At 41.9% G+C, this 15929-nt stretch overlaps 1 protein-coding gene across 1 annotated transcript in view; it reads left to right on the top strand.

The window, feature by feature from the left end:
- Positions 1 to 15929, top strand: part of DNAH8 (dynein axonemal heavy chain 8) — a 438788-nt gene that overhangs the window by 283471 nt on the left and 139388 nt on the right. The window contains 3 exon segments of the mRNA XM_056137311.1: positions 1068 to 1198; positions 10397 to 10550; positions 11863 to 12027. Of these exon segments, the coding sequence (XP_055993286.1) occupies positions 1068 to 1198; positions 10397 to 10550; positions 11863 to 12027 (450 nt within the window).

Below are 15929 nucleotides of genomic sequence, written 5' to 3'. Positions count from 1 at the left end.
TTTAAAATTCTTTTTTTCTGTGGTTACAATGAATTTGGTGACCCATATAGATATTGATATAAAAGACAGGTTTTTAGCCATATTTTTAACATGCCTGCATACGATTTTAACCACAGAGGACATGCATGTGACTCAATTGGTAGAGCACTTGCTTTGCATTTGAAAAATCCCAGGTTTATCCCTGGAACACAGCCCACCACCACTGACTAGCTCTGGTGGCCAAGCACCACCACCATAGCACTGCTGGGATTACCCCCAATCCCAGAAAAAATTATTTGAATCACTGTTGAAGCCCTAGCCTTGTGAAGGAAACTATTAAGAAGCAGTTTAAGGTAAAGAGCTGTCTCATTAAGTCTTTTTTCTATAATGCCTCTCCACTCCCCACTGTAGATAGAATTTTGGTTCTTAAAAGTCTTTTTATGGCCAAGGATTTTATAGAGTAGCATTTGTTGCAGAACAAGGTATCTATATAGTTTGGTGTGTCAGACTAACAGACACCAAGCAAACAGTTATTTGGGAAGGAGCCCTTCGCAGTACTGCAAGGGCATGCTTGCTTCTGGAGACAAGCCTGATAGTTCTGTGTTGAGATGGGTTGGAGAGAGAAGGTAAGCAGTGCCGGGGCTTGAATTCTTGGCCTTGATTATACAAATTATGTGTTCCACTCCTTTGGGTATCTCTCAGACCCCAAGCAAATAATTTTAAACTTCTTTCTGCAGATTGGAAAGAGGAACTTCCCATACATTAAATTTAAAAATAATTTTCTCTCTCTCTTTCTTTCATACACACACACACACACACATACACACACACACACACGGGTATATTGAATTGCTTTGAAAGAGACTTTGGGAAAGCCTGTTATTTTTCATGATGTAAATATAGGTAGACAAGGAGATAACTTAAATCAGTCAACATGAAACTTTAAGTTTTAGAATTTTGAGATAATATGATTAAAGGAAATGCTTTATTTGTAGTTAGAAGATTACAATAAGTTGGACTCTTTTAGCCAAAAAAAACGTAAGCAGTTTAATTCTATTTTCAAATAGAAAGAATTTTATTTCAAACAGATTTCTCGAATCATTCGAACATCCTGTGGAAATGCATTGCTGGTGGGTGTTGGCGGGTCCGGAAAACAGAGTCTGTCAAGATTAGCATCTTTTATAGCTGGATATCAAATATTCCAGATAACTTTAACCAGGTATGACAAACAAAGCATAATAATATATTTCTCTATAAGTTATTTATAACTTATAAGTAGCACTGTCCTCCCATTTTTCAACGTTTTGCTCGAGCAGGCCCAGTAATGTCTCCATTGTGAGACTTGTTCTTACTGTGTTTAGCATATTGAATATGTCACGGGTAGCTTGCCAAGCTCTGCCATGTGGGCGAGATACTCTTGGTAGCTTCCCGGGCTCTCCAAGAGGGCCAGAGGAATTGAACTTGACTCGGCTGGGCTGGCCACGCACAAGGCAAACGCCCTAACTCTGTGCTATCGCTTCAGCCCATAACTTATAAGCAGTACTGAATAGTTTTTTTTATCTGATGTATTTGATCTTTTCTATATACTTTTTTTATTTGTGGGTAGTTTGTTTTTATTGTTCATATTTTGAGGACACTTTGGCTTATAACAACTGTATATTATTTTAGAAGTATGGGTTTTTATATCTGTTTATACGTTCTTTATATTGGGGGAGGGAATATGGGGGAGCCTTCTGAGTAGTGCTCAGGATACCTAGGGTTTCCTCCCAACCAATCTCAACCAAACAGACCAACAGTTCAAGTTGAGGGCCTGAAAATGCAGCATTGCTGAGGCCTTGCAGCATCTGGGATTACCTGGACAATTCTAAATGTTGTGCCACATAGCTCATGGGCCTTCAGGGCCTATGTTCCCAGGTTCACTCCCTCAGTCTGAACTCGTGACAGCGCCTTTTATTTTATTTTTTAAAGGAAAATTCATCGCTGTTTATTTTTCTGCTTCAATTTTGTCTTTCTTTTTAAAAATTTTAATGGAGGAAGAAATCACAGCTGTTGATACAATTCTAGAATTAACATTGATGAGATAACAAAGATGCAATATTTAAATCAATAGATACAGAAAATCAATTTATGTGAACTTATTGTATCTGATAGCAGGATTGCTGAGTGCTTGTCTAAGAATTTATTAAGCTGTTTGTTGCTTTAGGAGGTGTTGCATGGTCGCATATATGACCAAATGGTCTGGGACAGAGTTGATGTGGTGCCAGCTGTGAGTGGGGTGGTGGGCATTGCTTCTGGGACTGTTGTAAGTGTCGGAGTTGAGAAGAGGCTGCCCTCCCCGACTCCAAATGAAAACACCAGACTTCTCACCCTGGGCACTGGGAAACTGAAATTATTCGCAGACTGGTATCTCTGCAGAGAGTATTGATGAAGTGGTGGAGTTGAGCCCTTGGTGTGGCTGCATCAGCCGGGTGAGGGTGCTCTGCCAGAGCTTCAGCTGGGCAGGTATTTGGCCCACCTGCCTCCCACGGGCTTTCTCAAATTTTCAGCTGCAGGGCCCGGTGATTCCACAAGGTTTAGCTGCTGGGAGTCCATTTCCTGGGAGATTCAGTTGGGATTCAGTGAAGCAGGGTCAGTGTGTGAGTCCTCGGGGATGAGCCAGGGAAGGTGGGCATCGCTGCCAGGACAGCACCTTTTAATGTTCAGTTGTTAAATTTGGGTCTTACTATTTCATTCTTGTTGATTTTTCAGTTTGGACACTTAGCTCTACCATTTCTAAACACCACCAACAAAACTGAATTCCCTTCACCCTTGCCCGCATTGCTTCTCATCTGTCTTTTCTCCCCTCCTCCACTCTATTTCTTCCTTCTCCTCACTATACTCTGAGGTTAAGGGTGATAAAGATATCCCTCCTTAAAATTATTGCATTCTCTCATCTAGTTATTTCAATGCTACATATGTGTGTTTTAGATCACTTTTTAATTGATCCTTACCCCCTCCCGCAATCAACACGCTGCTGCCAAATAGAAAATTAATCAGATACAATTTATGAGAGCAGAAAAATCAAATACATTGATTCATTTTGTTAAATTTAATCAGTTGTCCCCATTTAAAGATCATGAAATTTTATGTGAAAAACAAACATGTTCCTGACTGCTTTGTAGATAACTGGAAACTCCAAGTGCACTGGATCTACATTTTGGGGTAGTTAGAGCCACACAGCTGTCGCATAGCGATAGCAAAACTAGACAGATGCAGCATAGCAATCCTGCAATTTGCCAGTGACCCCCCCTCCCCCAGTCCTGCTTTACTCCTTGGCATCACCTGCCTGATTCCTATAGGAAGCTGAGTTTGTGGTCTGGGGTAAAGAGTGTTACAGTAATTATAGTCAGAAACAAAGAGCCTTAAAATAAGGCAGGTGTTCTTAGTTCTGCATTATTATTTCTGTATTTTTTGATGCTTTGGCATCTAGGACTGGGATGACCAAGGATATACAGCACCTCTGGGGCTAGTCAAGTCTTTGAGATAGTTTAGGACTAGCCCCAAACACCTTTGAATATAAAATAAAAATATAAAGCTCATATTCTAAACTGTTCACTGATGCTTTATGGCTTTATGCAGCATCAATGTTCCTCTGCCTTCCTTATTCCAGATCTGACTAACAGTCAACTAGGAACAATATTTGTGATTCAGAGTCTGCTGAAATAATTAAGACTGATGAATCTGCTTAGCCTGACTGTTCTTAATTTTCTCATGGAATCTACAGTAAGGTTGTCACTGACACTGTCCTCCCGTTGTTCATCGATTTGCTCGAGCGTGCCCAGTAACGTCTCCATTGGAGACTTTGTTTTTACTGTGTTTGGCATATTGAATACGTCACGGGTAGCTTGCCAGGCTCTGCCGTGCGGGCGAGATACTCTCGGTAGCTTGCCGGGCTCTCCGTGAGGGGCGGAGGAATCGAACTTGGGTCAGCCATGTTGGCTGCGTGCAAGGCAAATGCCCTACCGCTGTGCTATCGCTCCAGCCCTCAGTAAGGTTATTGCTTATATTTTTCTACTGTTTCACCTCCCAGCCTCTCCCTATTGTTCTTTGTAGAGATCTGTGTGTTGAAACTTCTTCCCTGATGAGGTTTCCTTTCTGTTCCTTTCTTTCTTATTACACTCAACTCAACATAGCCTTGGTAAATTTTTTTGTTAATTTTTAAAATTTGAATCACCATGCGAACACACTTACAAAGCTGTACATCATCGAGTTTCAGTCATGCAATGTTCCTACACCCATCCGTCAATCGATCAGTGTATATTTTCCACCAACAATGTTTCCACCCCACCCCAAACCTGCCTCTCTCAAAGGCACTTTCCTTTTTTCCTTTCTCTCCTATTGGCATTACAGTTTGCAATACTGATACTGAGAGGTAATCCTGATTCTTCCTTTACTTACATACAGAATGCAGTTCTCACCCAGTTTGATCATTTCAAACTATCTTTGTCATGGTGATCCCATCTCTAACCCAACTGCATTTTCCTCCTGCACGTGAGGCAGGTTTCTGTCCATAGACCAATCCTCCCATCCTTGTTTCTACTGTATTAGTCTCATAATATGTTTTATTGTATTATTATTATAATATATAACATAATATAATGTATTTATGGGCTTGAGCGATAGCACAGCGGGTAGGGTGTTTGCCTTGCACGCAGCCAACATGGACGACCTGAGTTCAATTCCTCCGCCCCTCTCGGAGAGCCCAGCAAGCTACCGAGAGTATCTTGCCCTCACAGCAAAGCCTGGCAAGCTACCTGTGATGTATTTGATATGCTAAACACAGTAACAAGTCTCACAATGTTACTGGGCCTGTTCGAGCAAAATCAATGAACAACGGGAGGACAGTGACAGTGAATATATTTATATTTATATAATATTTTAATTGAATTAATTAAATTAAATATGATATAAATATTTATATACTACATAAATTATTATAATAATTTATTTAATGAGACCACATATGAGTCCTGTCATTCTATGTCAGCACTCAAGAGGGTTCTCCTTCTGACTCATTTCACTCAGAATGATATTCTCCATGTCCATCCATTTATATGTGAATTTCATGACTTCATTTTTCCTAACTGCTGCATAGTATTTCATTATGTATTATTACTTCTTTTAGGTTTGGTTTTGAGTCTATGAAGTTCCTGAGCTGTTGTTTTTCCACAAAATGGTGTATCGCTCTTTTGAGTTTGAGTGAGAATTTAGCCAGATAAAGTATTCTTGGCGAGGTTTTCATTTCATTGAGTTTTTTCACTATATCCCACCATTGCCTTAGGCTTTGGAGGGTTTCCTCTGATAAGTCTGCTGTAAATCTAAGCGGTGCTCCATTGTATGTGATTTCCTTCTTTGATCTTGCTGATTGCATTATTGTGTCTCTATCCATGGCCTCCATCATTCTGACTATGATATGCCTTGGAGTGTTTTTGTTAGGGTTTCTCTTAGCGGGCACTCTTCTGGCTCCTTGGATCTAGATGCCTTCATTCTCTAACCCTGGGAACTTTTCAGGAATTATTTCTTTAACTGTAGCTGTTTCACTGAAATTGCCTTCCTGTCCTTCTGGTACTCTGATGATTCTAATGTTGTTCCTCTTGAAGTCATCCCCTAGTTCTCCAATTTGCCTTAGAGCTATTTTCAGGTCTTTTCCCACTGTTCGTTTTGCTTGTATGATTTCTGCTGCTCATCTTCAAGCTCACTAATTCTGTTTTCATCTGTAGTCACTCTACTGCCGAGGGCACCCACTGAGTTTTTAGTTTCATCTACTGAATTTTTGTGATACTTCTTTTTGTAACTTTCTTATTTCTGCTCTCATTTCTTCCTGGATTTTCTCGACTATCCATTCCATTGTTTCTTTCATTTCTTCCTTTAATTTTTTGGGTTTCTGCTCCATTGATTCTTTGAATTTCTTGAACATCCTCAGCATTTCATCTTGGAATCCTTTATTGGAGAGATCGTATTTGTGGGTAATGCCTGTTGAGTATTCAGGACTCTTTTCTTCGTTCTCTCCTCGTAGTGAAGATTTGTGTTGTTTCCTCATGCTGTTGTGGTTGTATAGAGGTAAAACCATGAAGTTCACTAGCACCGTTCCCTCTTATTGCAGAAAGGATTCTGAATAAGGTTGGTTTATGATGGTCACCCTTCTCCCCTTCTAGAATATGTCCTTCCTCTCAGATATTATATTGTGGCTTATGTTAGGCATCTAGTGAAGCATTGGAGGAGGTACTCTTTTATATTGGGTTTGTACAGCCTTCTTGTGTACACTGGTCTTTTCTTGGAATTGGAGGAGGCCGGTGGATTATTGTTGTATTGTGTTTGAAGCGGCCAGGACTTTTCCACAGAATTAGGTGATGTGAGTTGAGAGTGCTGGGAGTGGGAAATATAAGGGCTACTGCCGGCTTCCAGCCACACAGAAGGCCACGCCCACTTTTGAGGCGACCATGCTCTCTACAGTGGAAGCCACACTCCCAGCCAGTCCGCATGTTAGTACATGGACTTGTTGAGAGTAGCGGTGGCTCGTTGGGTGGGTGCAGCAGAAGTGAAGGAAGGTGCCCCCAGGCCGGGGTCCCGGCGGCTGGTGTCGAGGGGCACGGGTCTCGGTGGGGAGGGGGCAGGCAGAAGCAGGCACAGACCTGTTGAGAGGTGCAGCTAGTTGGGTGGGCACTTGGCGGAATTCCTTTGTTTGTTTTTGGAGACTACAGCCCGCAGTGTTTGGGGACTCTTCCTGATGCTGTGTTTTTGGGTAGCTCCTGGTTGTTCTGTGTGACTATGGAATCAAACCAGAGTCTCCCACATGTGAAGCCATGACTCAGTCCATTGAGCTGTCTTATCGACTTAATGCACAGTAAGATTCTAAAGAAATTATTTTTCTGAACAGTAGATCTCAATAATAGGCTTTAAACATCAGTAAACCCATTGTAAGCAAACATTCCAGATTGTATCTCTATCAGCAGTTACTTCTTGACACTTGCTGTTTGGATATTCACAGAAGTAGCATTTTTTTATGTAGGAGTACTGCTATTTATTCAGCCACTGATTAGCTGATTGAATTGGGCATGAACTCTACCTTACTTTTTTTCCCATAATTTTATTTATTTTTTTCTTCTTATATTTACATATTGAATCACTGTGGGAAAAGTTACTAAGGTTTCAGGTTTAAGTCTCGGTCATACAATGATAAAACACCTCTACCTTCACCAGTACTAATTTTTCACCACCAACAACCCCAATGTATCCCCCACCCCTCCCAATGCCTGTGAGGCAGATGATTTCCACTTAACTCTTCTCTACATTGATTACATTCAGTATTTCGACAAAAGATGCACCATTATTGTTTAGAATTTCCCCCCAACAATCAGAATTGCTGAAAAGGCATTGTGAAATACTTTGTTTTCTATAGCTGGTTATGAGAATCATATAATGTCATCAGCCGCAATAGTGGCCGCGTGATTTTGGATTTCTGCAAAGAGCCAGATAATTACGAGATTGGTTTCTGTGTGTCTGGTGTTATGGCTATGCTAGAGACCCACTCGTGGGTGGCAACTCGTGACCTTGGTAGGGCATGAAGGATGAGTCGGTACTGCCCCCCTTCCCATGAGACTGTAGTTGCCCCATCACCACCGGCTCATACATGGCTTTCCTATAAGCTCTGAGACGGTGGCCACTTTGCTGCTGGGGGGGGGGGGGGGGTAAGGGAGGGAAGGTAGGAGGGAGCAACACCCTTTCCCTCCCAAGGAGGCATGGCGCTGTAGTTTAATGCATGGTCCATTCACTTTTCTGCCACAAGTTGCCGGGATCTGGAATAAGTCCTTTTGCCTCTGGAGCCATGGCCGTGCCAGAGAGCTGCTCGTGGGTGGCAATTCGTGACCTCGGTAGAGTGTGAAGGATGAGCCGGCACTACTCCCCTTCCTATGAGACTGCAGTTGCCTCATCACCGCCGGCTCATATCTGGCTTTCCAATAAGCTCTGAGGAGGCTGCCACCTTGTATGTGATCCAGATGCATTTCTGCCAAAAGCACTGGGTTTTCAGATTTGTTTCTGAGTCTCTGGGATCATGGCCATTAATTAGCTTGATCAGGAGTCACAGAGGCCATTTGTAGGCAGCGACTCGGGGTCTCTCTGGGATGGAGAGGAAAGGGCTGGTTTCACTCCCATCTGGTGAGGCCCCAAATGTCTTATCACTGCAGGCCCAAGCCTGGCTGTCCAGTGGCCTCTGGAGGATGGTGGTCACCGGGCCACCAAAGGAAACAGGCCAAGGCATGAAATCTATTCCCACTTGGAGTGGCCCAGCACCAGTAACTACTGCAGGAACAGGACACATTTCCGCCAAAAACCGCTGGGTTCCAAGATTCATTTCTGAATCTCTGGGATCATGGCCGTTAAGCAGTTCGATCAGGAACCAGAGAGGCCATGCCTCCAATTATATAGCTGAGCCAGAGGTGGTTTGTGGGTGTGTCTCCCACATACCTAACTTTTGGCCGTTTACTTTCTTGGTAAACTTTGCCCCAAGTTTTTGGGTTCTGGCCAAAGGCTCAGCAGCAATTTTGGGGTATCTGAAAGTCTGACAGTGCCTTCAGTCTGCTGATGCACTCGCCTCACAGGTACAGACTGACCTGCTGGCGGCACCATACCCTCCAGAAGTAGCATGTTTAATTACTTTTGATAATGTATCTTCTCATTCATAATGTGATTACCGTTTGGTAAAAGTGGGTTGGTTTTTGACCTATCTATACTTTGATGTGTCTTCCTCTCTTAGTTTAATCACTTGGAGTCTTTCATAAGAGAAAATCAGTGGAGCTCATGCAAAATTCAATCAGCCTAATCAGTGGCTGAATAAATAGCGGTACTCCCACATAAAAAAATAATAATAAAAAAAGAGAAAATCAGCTCTTCACTGGAACAGTTAGTGGTCATTTTAGTGTTATTAATTGGTCCTATTGCAACCTGTGTTCCACGGACTAGGGAGGCTAGAGGGAAGCTAGAGAAATGGGTCACTCAAGTGGAGAAATGAGTATATATACATTTGTTGAGAAAGCTCACCACTTTATGTGGGTGTGATTCTAAGCACCTGCAAAAACAAATACAATGGAATAGCAAAGATCACTGGTCACGAATTTCCATAAAAGAATAGTAATGAAAAAGTTTTAAATATGGTGAGCATGAACCAATGTGTGACAAAACAAAGAAACAACAGGTACAAACTTTGGAAAATAGCATGAATAGATGTGCTGAATGTTTAACCAATAGATTTTGCTTATATTGGCATTTGTTTACATAAGTGTATGTAAGTTACTGCATCTCTAATGACCAGAAAAACTTGTGTAACTAACTATTAACTTCAGTTCATATATGAAGAAACAGGTTGAGAAATGTGAAGGAACTTTTCTAAAAGTGCACAGCGGGGATTTGATCCCTGATCTTTCTTGTTCCAGTGCTCAGAGTCTTTCCATGAGACTGTTACACTACACTACACTCTCTAGAGTGTTACATTACACTACACTCTCTATTATTTGACTGCAAAAACTTTAAAGTGCGTGTCTTTAATGGTTCTTGTTACCAACTTACTCATCAGAATTTGTGTGTACTTTAAATTTCTTCCCTTTATTTTTACCCATTACATCACATTACCCTCTCGTGGCTTAGATGTTTATTAGAAACCAAACAACAACAACAAACACTGTCCTCCCATTGTTCATCAATTTGCTCGAGCGGGCCCAGTAACATCTCCATTTTTTTTTGAGATTTGTTGTTACTATGTTTGGCATATTGAATCCGTCACGAGTAGCTTGCCAGGCTCTGCCGTGCGGGTGAGATATTCTCGGTAGCTAGCTGGGCTCTCCGAGAGGGGCGGAGGAGAAACCAAAGGAAGCAGAAAAAAATCTTCATTTTTCATGATCTGTTATCACATAATTGTAAGATTTCTGTTGTTTATTTCATATTGTAAAATGCATCTTCCACTCCCACCACCATAGCTTCCTCTGAATGCCTTAATGTGAAAATTGCCAGTATATATAATTTATCACAAATTTAATTTCTTAGTGATTCAAACTCATCCAAATTTCAGATGAGTTTTAGAATTTTACATATGTTCACTAGGGCATCTGCTGCTGAAGACTATCAGATTGCAGGAAATTAAAGTTTATTCACAGATACTCTTCATGAATCACTTCTGGTAAATTCTCCATTTCTTGCTTTTCATGTTAAATGGTACAAGTTTGCTTTGAATCACATCCAATCTGTTTTCCAGCAAGTACTGTTACTCACTATCTTTTGCAGCAGGTGTAGAGTAGACTTTAATTACCGTGGGCCATTTTGTGCTCTTAGAGAAATTATGACTATATATACATATTTTAAGTTTCCTCCAACTTGTCCTTTTTAGGTCTTATAATGTGACTAATCTAACAGATGATTTAAAATCTTTATACAAAGTTGCTGGTGCTGAGGGGAAAGGCATAACCTTCATCTTTACTGACAATGAAATAAAAGATGAAGCCTTTTTAGAATATCTTAACAACTTGCTGTCTTCAGGGGAGGTAAGTCTCAAAAGTAGAAAAAAGGTTCATAATTTGAAGTTATATTTGAATAGAAAAAACAGGCACTTCTCGAATCATACCATTAAATATACTTTTTCAATTTCAAAATTATTGATATAAGTGATTTGGTGGATATTTTTAAATTCCTCTGAAAATAACACTGCCTACCTCTCGATTAGTTTTCTAGCTTTTCACCATTTTTAAACGTGGCTCCTTATGTTCAGTTAAGTTCTCTAATTCATTTTATGATAAATCTCTCTCTGTCTCTGTCTGTCTGTTTCTCTCTCTCTCTCACCACACACACACACACACACACACACACACACACACACACACACACACAAAGTCAGAATCGATGAGCCAGAAACCATAGAATGAATGGTTGAAAGAGTTCCAGTAGATGGTGAGTAGATATTTGTATCACTATTTCTGCTTCAATTGTATCAACACTGTCAGCACTTCCAACACCACATAATTGCTTGGAACTTCATTAAAATGTCTTGTGAGACTCAGCATTATAATTGCCTCATGGCTAAGATTGATTCTGGTAATACAGTATAGATTCACAGCTGGATCAGTAAAAGGTATCAACTGGAGTCTGGAGGAATCCGTATTTGGGCTTCCTCTGTTTTCACTACAGAAGCCATAGAGAATGTGTCTGTGGAAAGAAGTTCAGGTAGTTGGTACACCTTATTTCTGTTTGAGATTCAGAGCACAAGCGTTTTACTAGAGATTGTTTAGATTGTCACTGTTTCAGCATTCAGTCATAATTCCAGACTCTCAAAAAGGAAGCATATTATCACCAGATATCAAAGTGTTGCCTAAAGAGACTAAGTACCAAGGAACAACAGACACTCCGAAACTCATGTTCCCAGGTGCCAGCTAAGGGCTTCCCTGCAAGCATAACCACCTGAAGATAAGTCTAGATGGATGTACTCTGCCTTCACGGCTTTGTTTATTGGTGCTTAATGCTGCCCAAGTTAGCTGAATTCTTTGGAGTCTGCATTGAGGCTGTAAGAGCAGAGGACATCATTAGACTTTCTAAAGAGATGTTTGGAACTGTACAGAGATCACATTTGAGAGATAGCTTTCTAAGCAAAGGGAAACATATTTTCTTTCTGGTTAAGCTTCTCAGTGCAAAAAAAAAAAGATTCATGTTGATGATCTCTGGCCAGTCAGGGATATGACTGTGCAGCTGCGGAAAGGAAATATGAAAATGATGACAAGTTGTTGTGAGAAGGACCAGATATTAGTAGTGATTTGACTGTGGTGAACTCTTAAAATAAAGACTTTTCTTGTCTTTTCCTCCGAGATCTCCAGTTTGTTTGCAAGAGATGAGATAGATGAAATCACCCAAAGTCTGATATCAGTTATGAAGCGGGAACTCCCTCGCCATCCTCCCACCTTTGATAATCTGTATGAGTACTTCATTTCAAGGTCCAAGAAGAACTTACATGTTGTTCTCTGCTTTTCTCCAGTGAGATTTTATTGTGTTTATATACATATAGATCTATATATGTAATATAAGTTACTTATCCAAATGTACTTAGTTTGCCTCATCTGATAAGATTTGCACCATCTCACCACCATTATTTCCAATTTTATATTGTTATAAATAATTTGCTAAAAATGATCAAAAATGTTTCCATAGAAGAAAATTACTGAAGCTTGCTATATCTCACCATAGAGTCATTAAGTCATTGTATAAGAGATTACTAACATGTTGTTATAGGCTAAGCCTTGTGTATTTATTTTTTGTTAATTGAGACTGGTTTCCTTCTACCTTACATCCCATCCAATGTGGTGTGCTACTCCTGATATATCGGTGATGTAGAGTTTTTTGTTTATTTGTTTTGTTAAGAAGCAGGATTTATTGTGGTGGGCAGGTGGAGTGCTGGGGTAAGGAGCAGGGAAGGGGGTTCAGCTTGGAGGCTCTCAGGAGGACAGTGCCTGATGTTTGTCCAGAGGCCTACAATTCAACTCGGGATGTGTGTACTATAGCCACTGGGATGAGGCACTTTTTAGTCCCTATGCCTTCAAACTCATTGACTCCAAATGTGTATAAAACAAATATGAAGCCCATGGCTCTCTCTCACTGCCTGCGTTCGTTGGCCTCAGATCACTTCCCCACCTGGGACGGCCAATACCATGGGTGGACAAAGGAGGAAATGAGGGCCAGGCTGGTTGTTATCAATTGCAGTGTATTCTAATCTCGTCTCCATTCTCCTCTGACTCTCCTTCCCCGAAACTCTTTCCTTCTCCTGGATTCCCCTTGATCCTCCCTGATCCCCCGATTCTCGAATCCTCTCCCCCGCACCTACATTCTCCTCCTCTACATTCTTCTTCTTCTCTCCCCCTTGCTAGTGCCTCTGCGCCTGACTCACCATCCTGGTCTCTCTAGTCTCTCACACCCTCCAAACCTTGGCGGTAGCAATCACACCCAGATCCAGTAGCAAAACCAACATATGAAAGCCCTTCCTGATCTCCTGCAGCCAGGAAATCCACTCAAAAGTGAAATACCACCTAGGGTGTATTTAAACCTTTAGCCATTTAAACATTCATCTTAATCCTACTCCTATATTAGTTATGTAAAGGCCCTCCCGTCGATCATCGATTTGTTCGAGCGGGCCCAGTAACGTCTCCATTGGAGACTTTGTTGTTACTGTGTCTGGCATATCGAATACATCACGGGGAGCTTGCCAGGCTCTGCCGTGCGGGTGAGATACTCTCGGTAGCTTGCCAGGCTCTCCGAGAGGGGCGGAGGAATCGAACTCGGGTCGGCCATGTTGGCCGCGTGTAAGGCGAACGCCCTACCCGCTGTGCTATCGCTCCAGTAGGGCGTTCGCCTTACACGTGGCCAACATGGCCGACCCGAGTTCGATTCCTCCGCCCCTCTCGGAGAGCCCGGCAAGCTACCGAGAGTATTCGATATGCCAGACACAGTAACAACAAAGTCTCCAATGGAGCCGTTACTGGGCCCGCTCGAGCAAATCGACGATCAACGGGAGGGCCTTTACCTTTACCTTTATATTAGTTATATTAGTCATTTTGTGTGGACACAGTAAGAGATACATTAAGCTTGGCTCTCCTGGGGACATCTTGCTATAGATCCTGGACTACAATGCTCATGCCAGATTAATGTTTCCTAACCCTAGCAGGGTCCTAATCTAGTTGTTACTTTTTAGATCATGACAGAATTTGTCCATGACATGCTCTTAACTTATAGTTAAGTATTATGGTGCTTTGGCCTGCCCATTTCGATGCTAGGGTAGCTCACAGCTTGCCCATGGGTCCATCCAGTCCCTTGTCGGGACCCTGCTTTTGGGGTGCTAGGAAGTAATGGCAACTGAGGCTTAAGTCGAGGAAACAGATGCCCTGGAGTGAATATTATTTAGTCAATTAACTTTGCGAGTTACAAAAGCATAGCATTAACTGTCCTCCTGTGTCTATACAGAAAGGACATCACTTATCACTTATCACTTAACTTCCCGTTAGTCATCGATTTGCTCGAGCGGGCGCCAGTAACGTCTCCATTTGTCCCTGTCACGTGCTAGTGTAGCCCAATGGCATCTGTTCGCTCCGGGAACATGAAGGGCCTCAACCCCATCGTTCATGATCTTGACGAAGAAGTCTGACCATCTGGTAGGTGGGCGGCCACGTGGTCTTTTGACATCCCGTGGAATCCAGTCGGTAACAGCTCTAGTCCAGCAGTCGTCTTTAAATCTCATTACGTGACCAGCCCATCTGATTTTCGACACCTTGGCAAATGAGACAGCGTCCCTGATCCTTGATCGTCGACGGATGTCAGAACTCCGGATTCTTTCTCTCATTTGAGTGAAACGTGATATTCCAAGCATAGCTCTTTCTATTCTTCTTTGGGAGACCTGAATAGCGTTCTCATCTTGTTTGCGTAGGGCCCAGGTCTCTGAGGCATATGTTAATGCAGGAAGAACAGTGGAATCAAAGAGATGTGCCCGGAGATGTGCCCGAAAGATGTGTCCTTTCGACAGAAAGGACATAGCTCTGAAATAATTATGCAAAGGACATAAGGAGAAAAGAAAAGCAATATTTACAAGTTGACAGTCTGATTAGGAGATAAAGGTGATTGACTGGTTGGGGAAGCAGAGAACAAAGAGGTTACAAATAAACACAGAGGAATGCGAGTGCCTCAGGAGCACTGTGATGGGAGCAAACCAATAAACCTAAACTCCCTGTGGCAAGGCAGAAAAGACAAATCAATGTTATCTTACATCCAGGAATTCCAAAATTTTGAATGGGGTGATACAGCTGGGTTAAAATTTTAACTAGGTGGTTGGTTTGGGGCATTAGTGTGAGTACTAAAGCTTCTGGAAATACAAGGAGCTAGGGGGAGGTAGCCTATTCCCAACTCTATGAGAACCTGGAGAGTTGTCACAAAACCTACATACTTGAGTTTTAACAGGTTCATTTCTGGATGAGGCTTGTCCCCAGCAGTGAAGTCTTGCGATGAGCATGGTGGTGATTGTGGACTGTGGAGGTGTTCTGTTTGGGTGAGCCCTGGAGGACTCAGCCTGGAAGGGGTCTGCAAGTATCTCTGTAACTTGTTGATTTCTGTCAGATTTATGAGTATCTAGATCGTGCCAGTAAATCTAGCCAGTAAATGAGCTTACTTGGTGCCTGAGGCAGTTTATGGGCATGACTGCTGAGGCTTCAGGAAGTATAGGGAGATGTGGGAGTTCCCAGATTCAATGAGGGCCTGGAAATTTCAGTCACAAAACTTGCACAGCCGAGTTTTTCAACAGATTCATTTCTGGGTAATGGTGGTGGGATGGTGGAATGGTGGTGGAATTGGTGTTGGAATACTGAATGTCTAAACAAATCATCATAAACAACTTTGTATAAATAAATAAATAAATAATTTACAGGCAAAACAAAACAAAGAACAGTTTCAATTTTGATTCCCTATACACCTTTGCCTAAATCCCAAGTGTTTTATGTTGTTGGTTATTTTTCAAACAGTTGTTCCAGAGCTCCCAAACTCACTATGTATCTTCTGTATCTTAGTAGTTGATCCACCTTTTAAGTGTCAGAGTCTCTTAATTATTGTTTTAAGTTATTGGAGTCAGTTTTGTTTAACAGGACATCACTTGATCACTTGATCACTTGACATCCTGTTACTCATCTATTTGCTAGAGCAGGCACCGGTAACGTTTCCATTCATCCCTGTCGCGTGCAAGTGTAGCCCACTGGTGTCTGCTCATTCTAGGAACACAAAGAGCCTCAAACTGATTATTCAGGGTCTTGATGAAGAAGTCTGACCATCTCGTAGGTGGGCGGCCACATGATCTTTTGATGTCCCATGGAATCCAGTCAGTAATAGCTCTAGTACAGTGGTCATCT

The sequence above is a fragment of the Sorex fumeus genome, unplaced genomic scaffold (genome assembly GCF_029834395.1).
Source record: "Sorex fumeus unplaced genomic scaffold, SorFum_2.1 ptg000123l, whole genome shotgun sequence".
Lineage (NCBI taxonomy): Eukaryota > Metazoa > Chordata > Mammalia > Eulipotyphla > Soricidae > Sorex > Sorex fumeus.
Note: the sequence above shows the minus strand (reverse complement) of the source record. Positions and strands in the feature narration are given on the sequence as shown.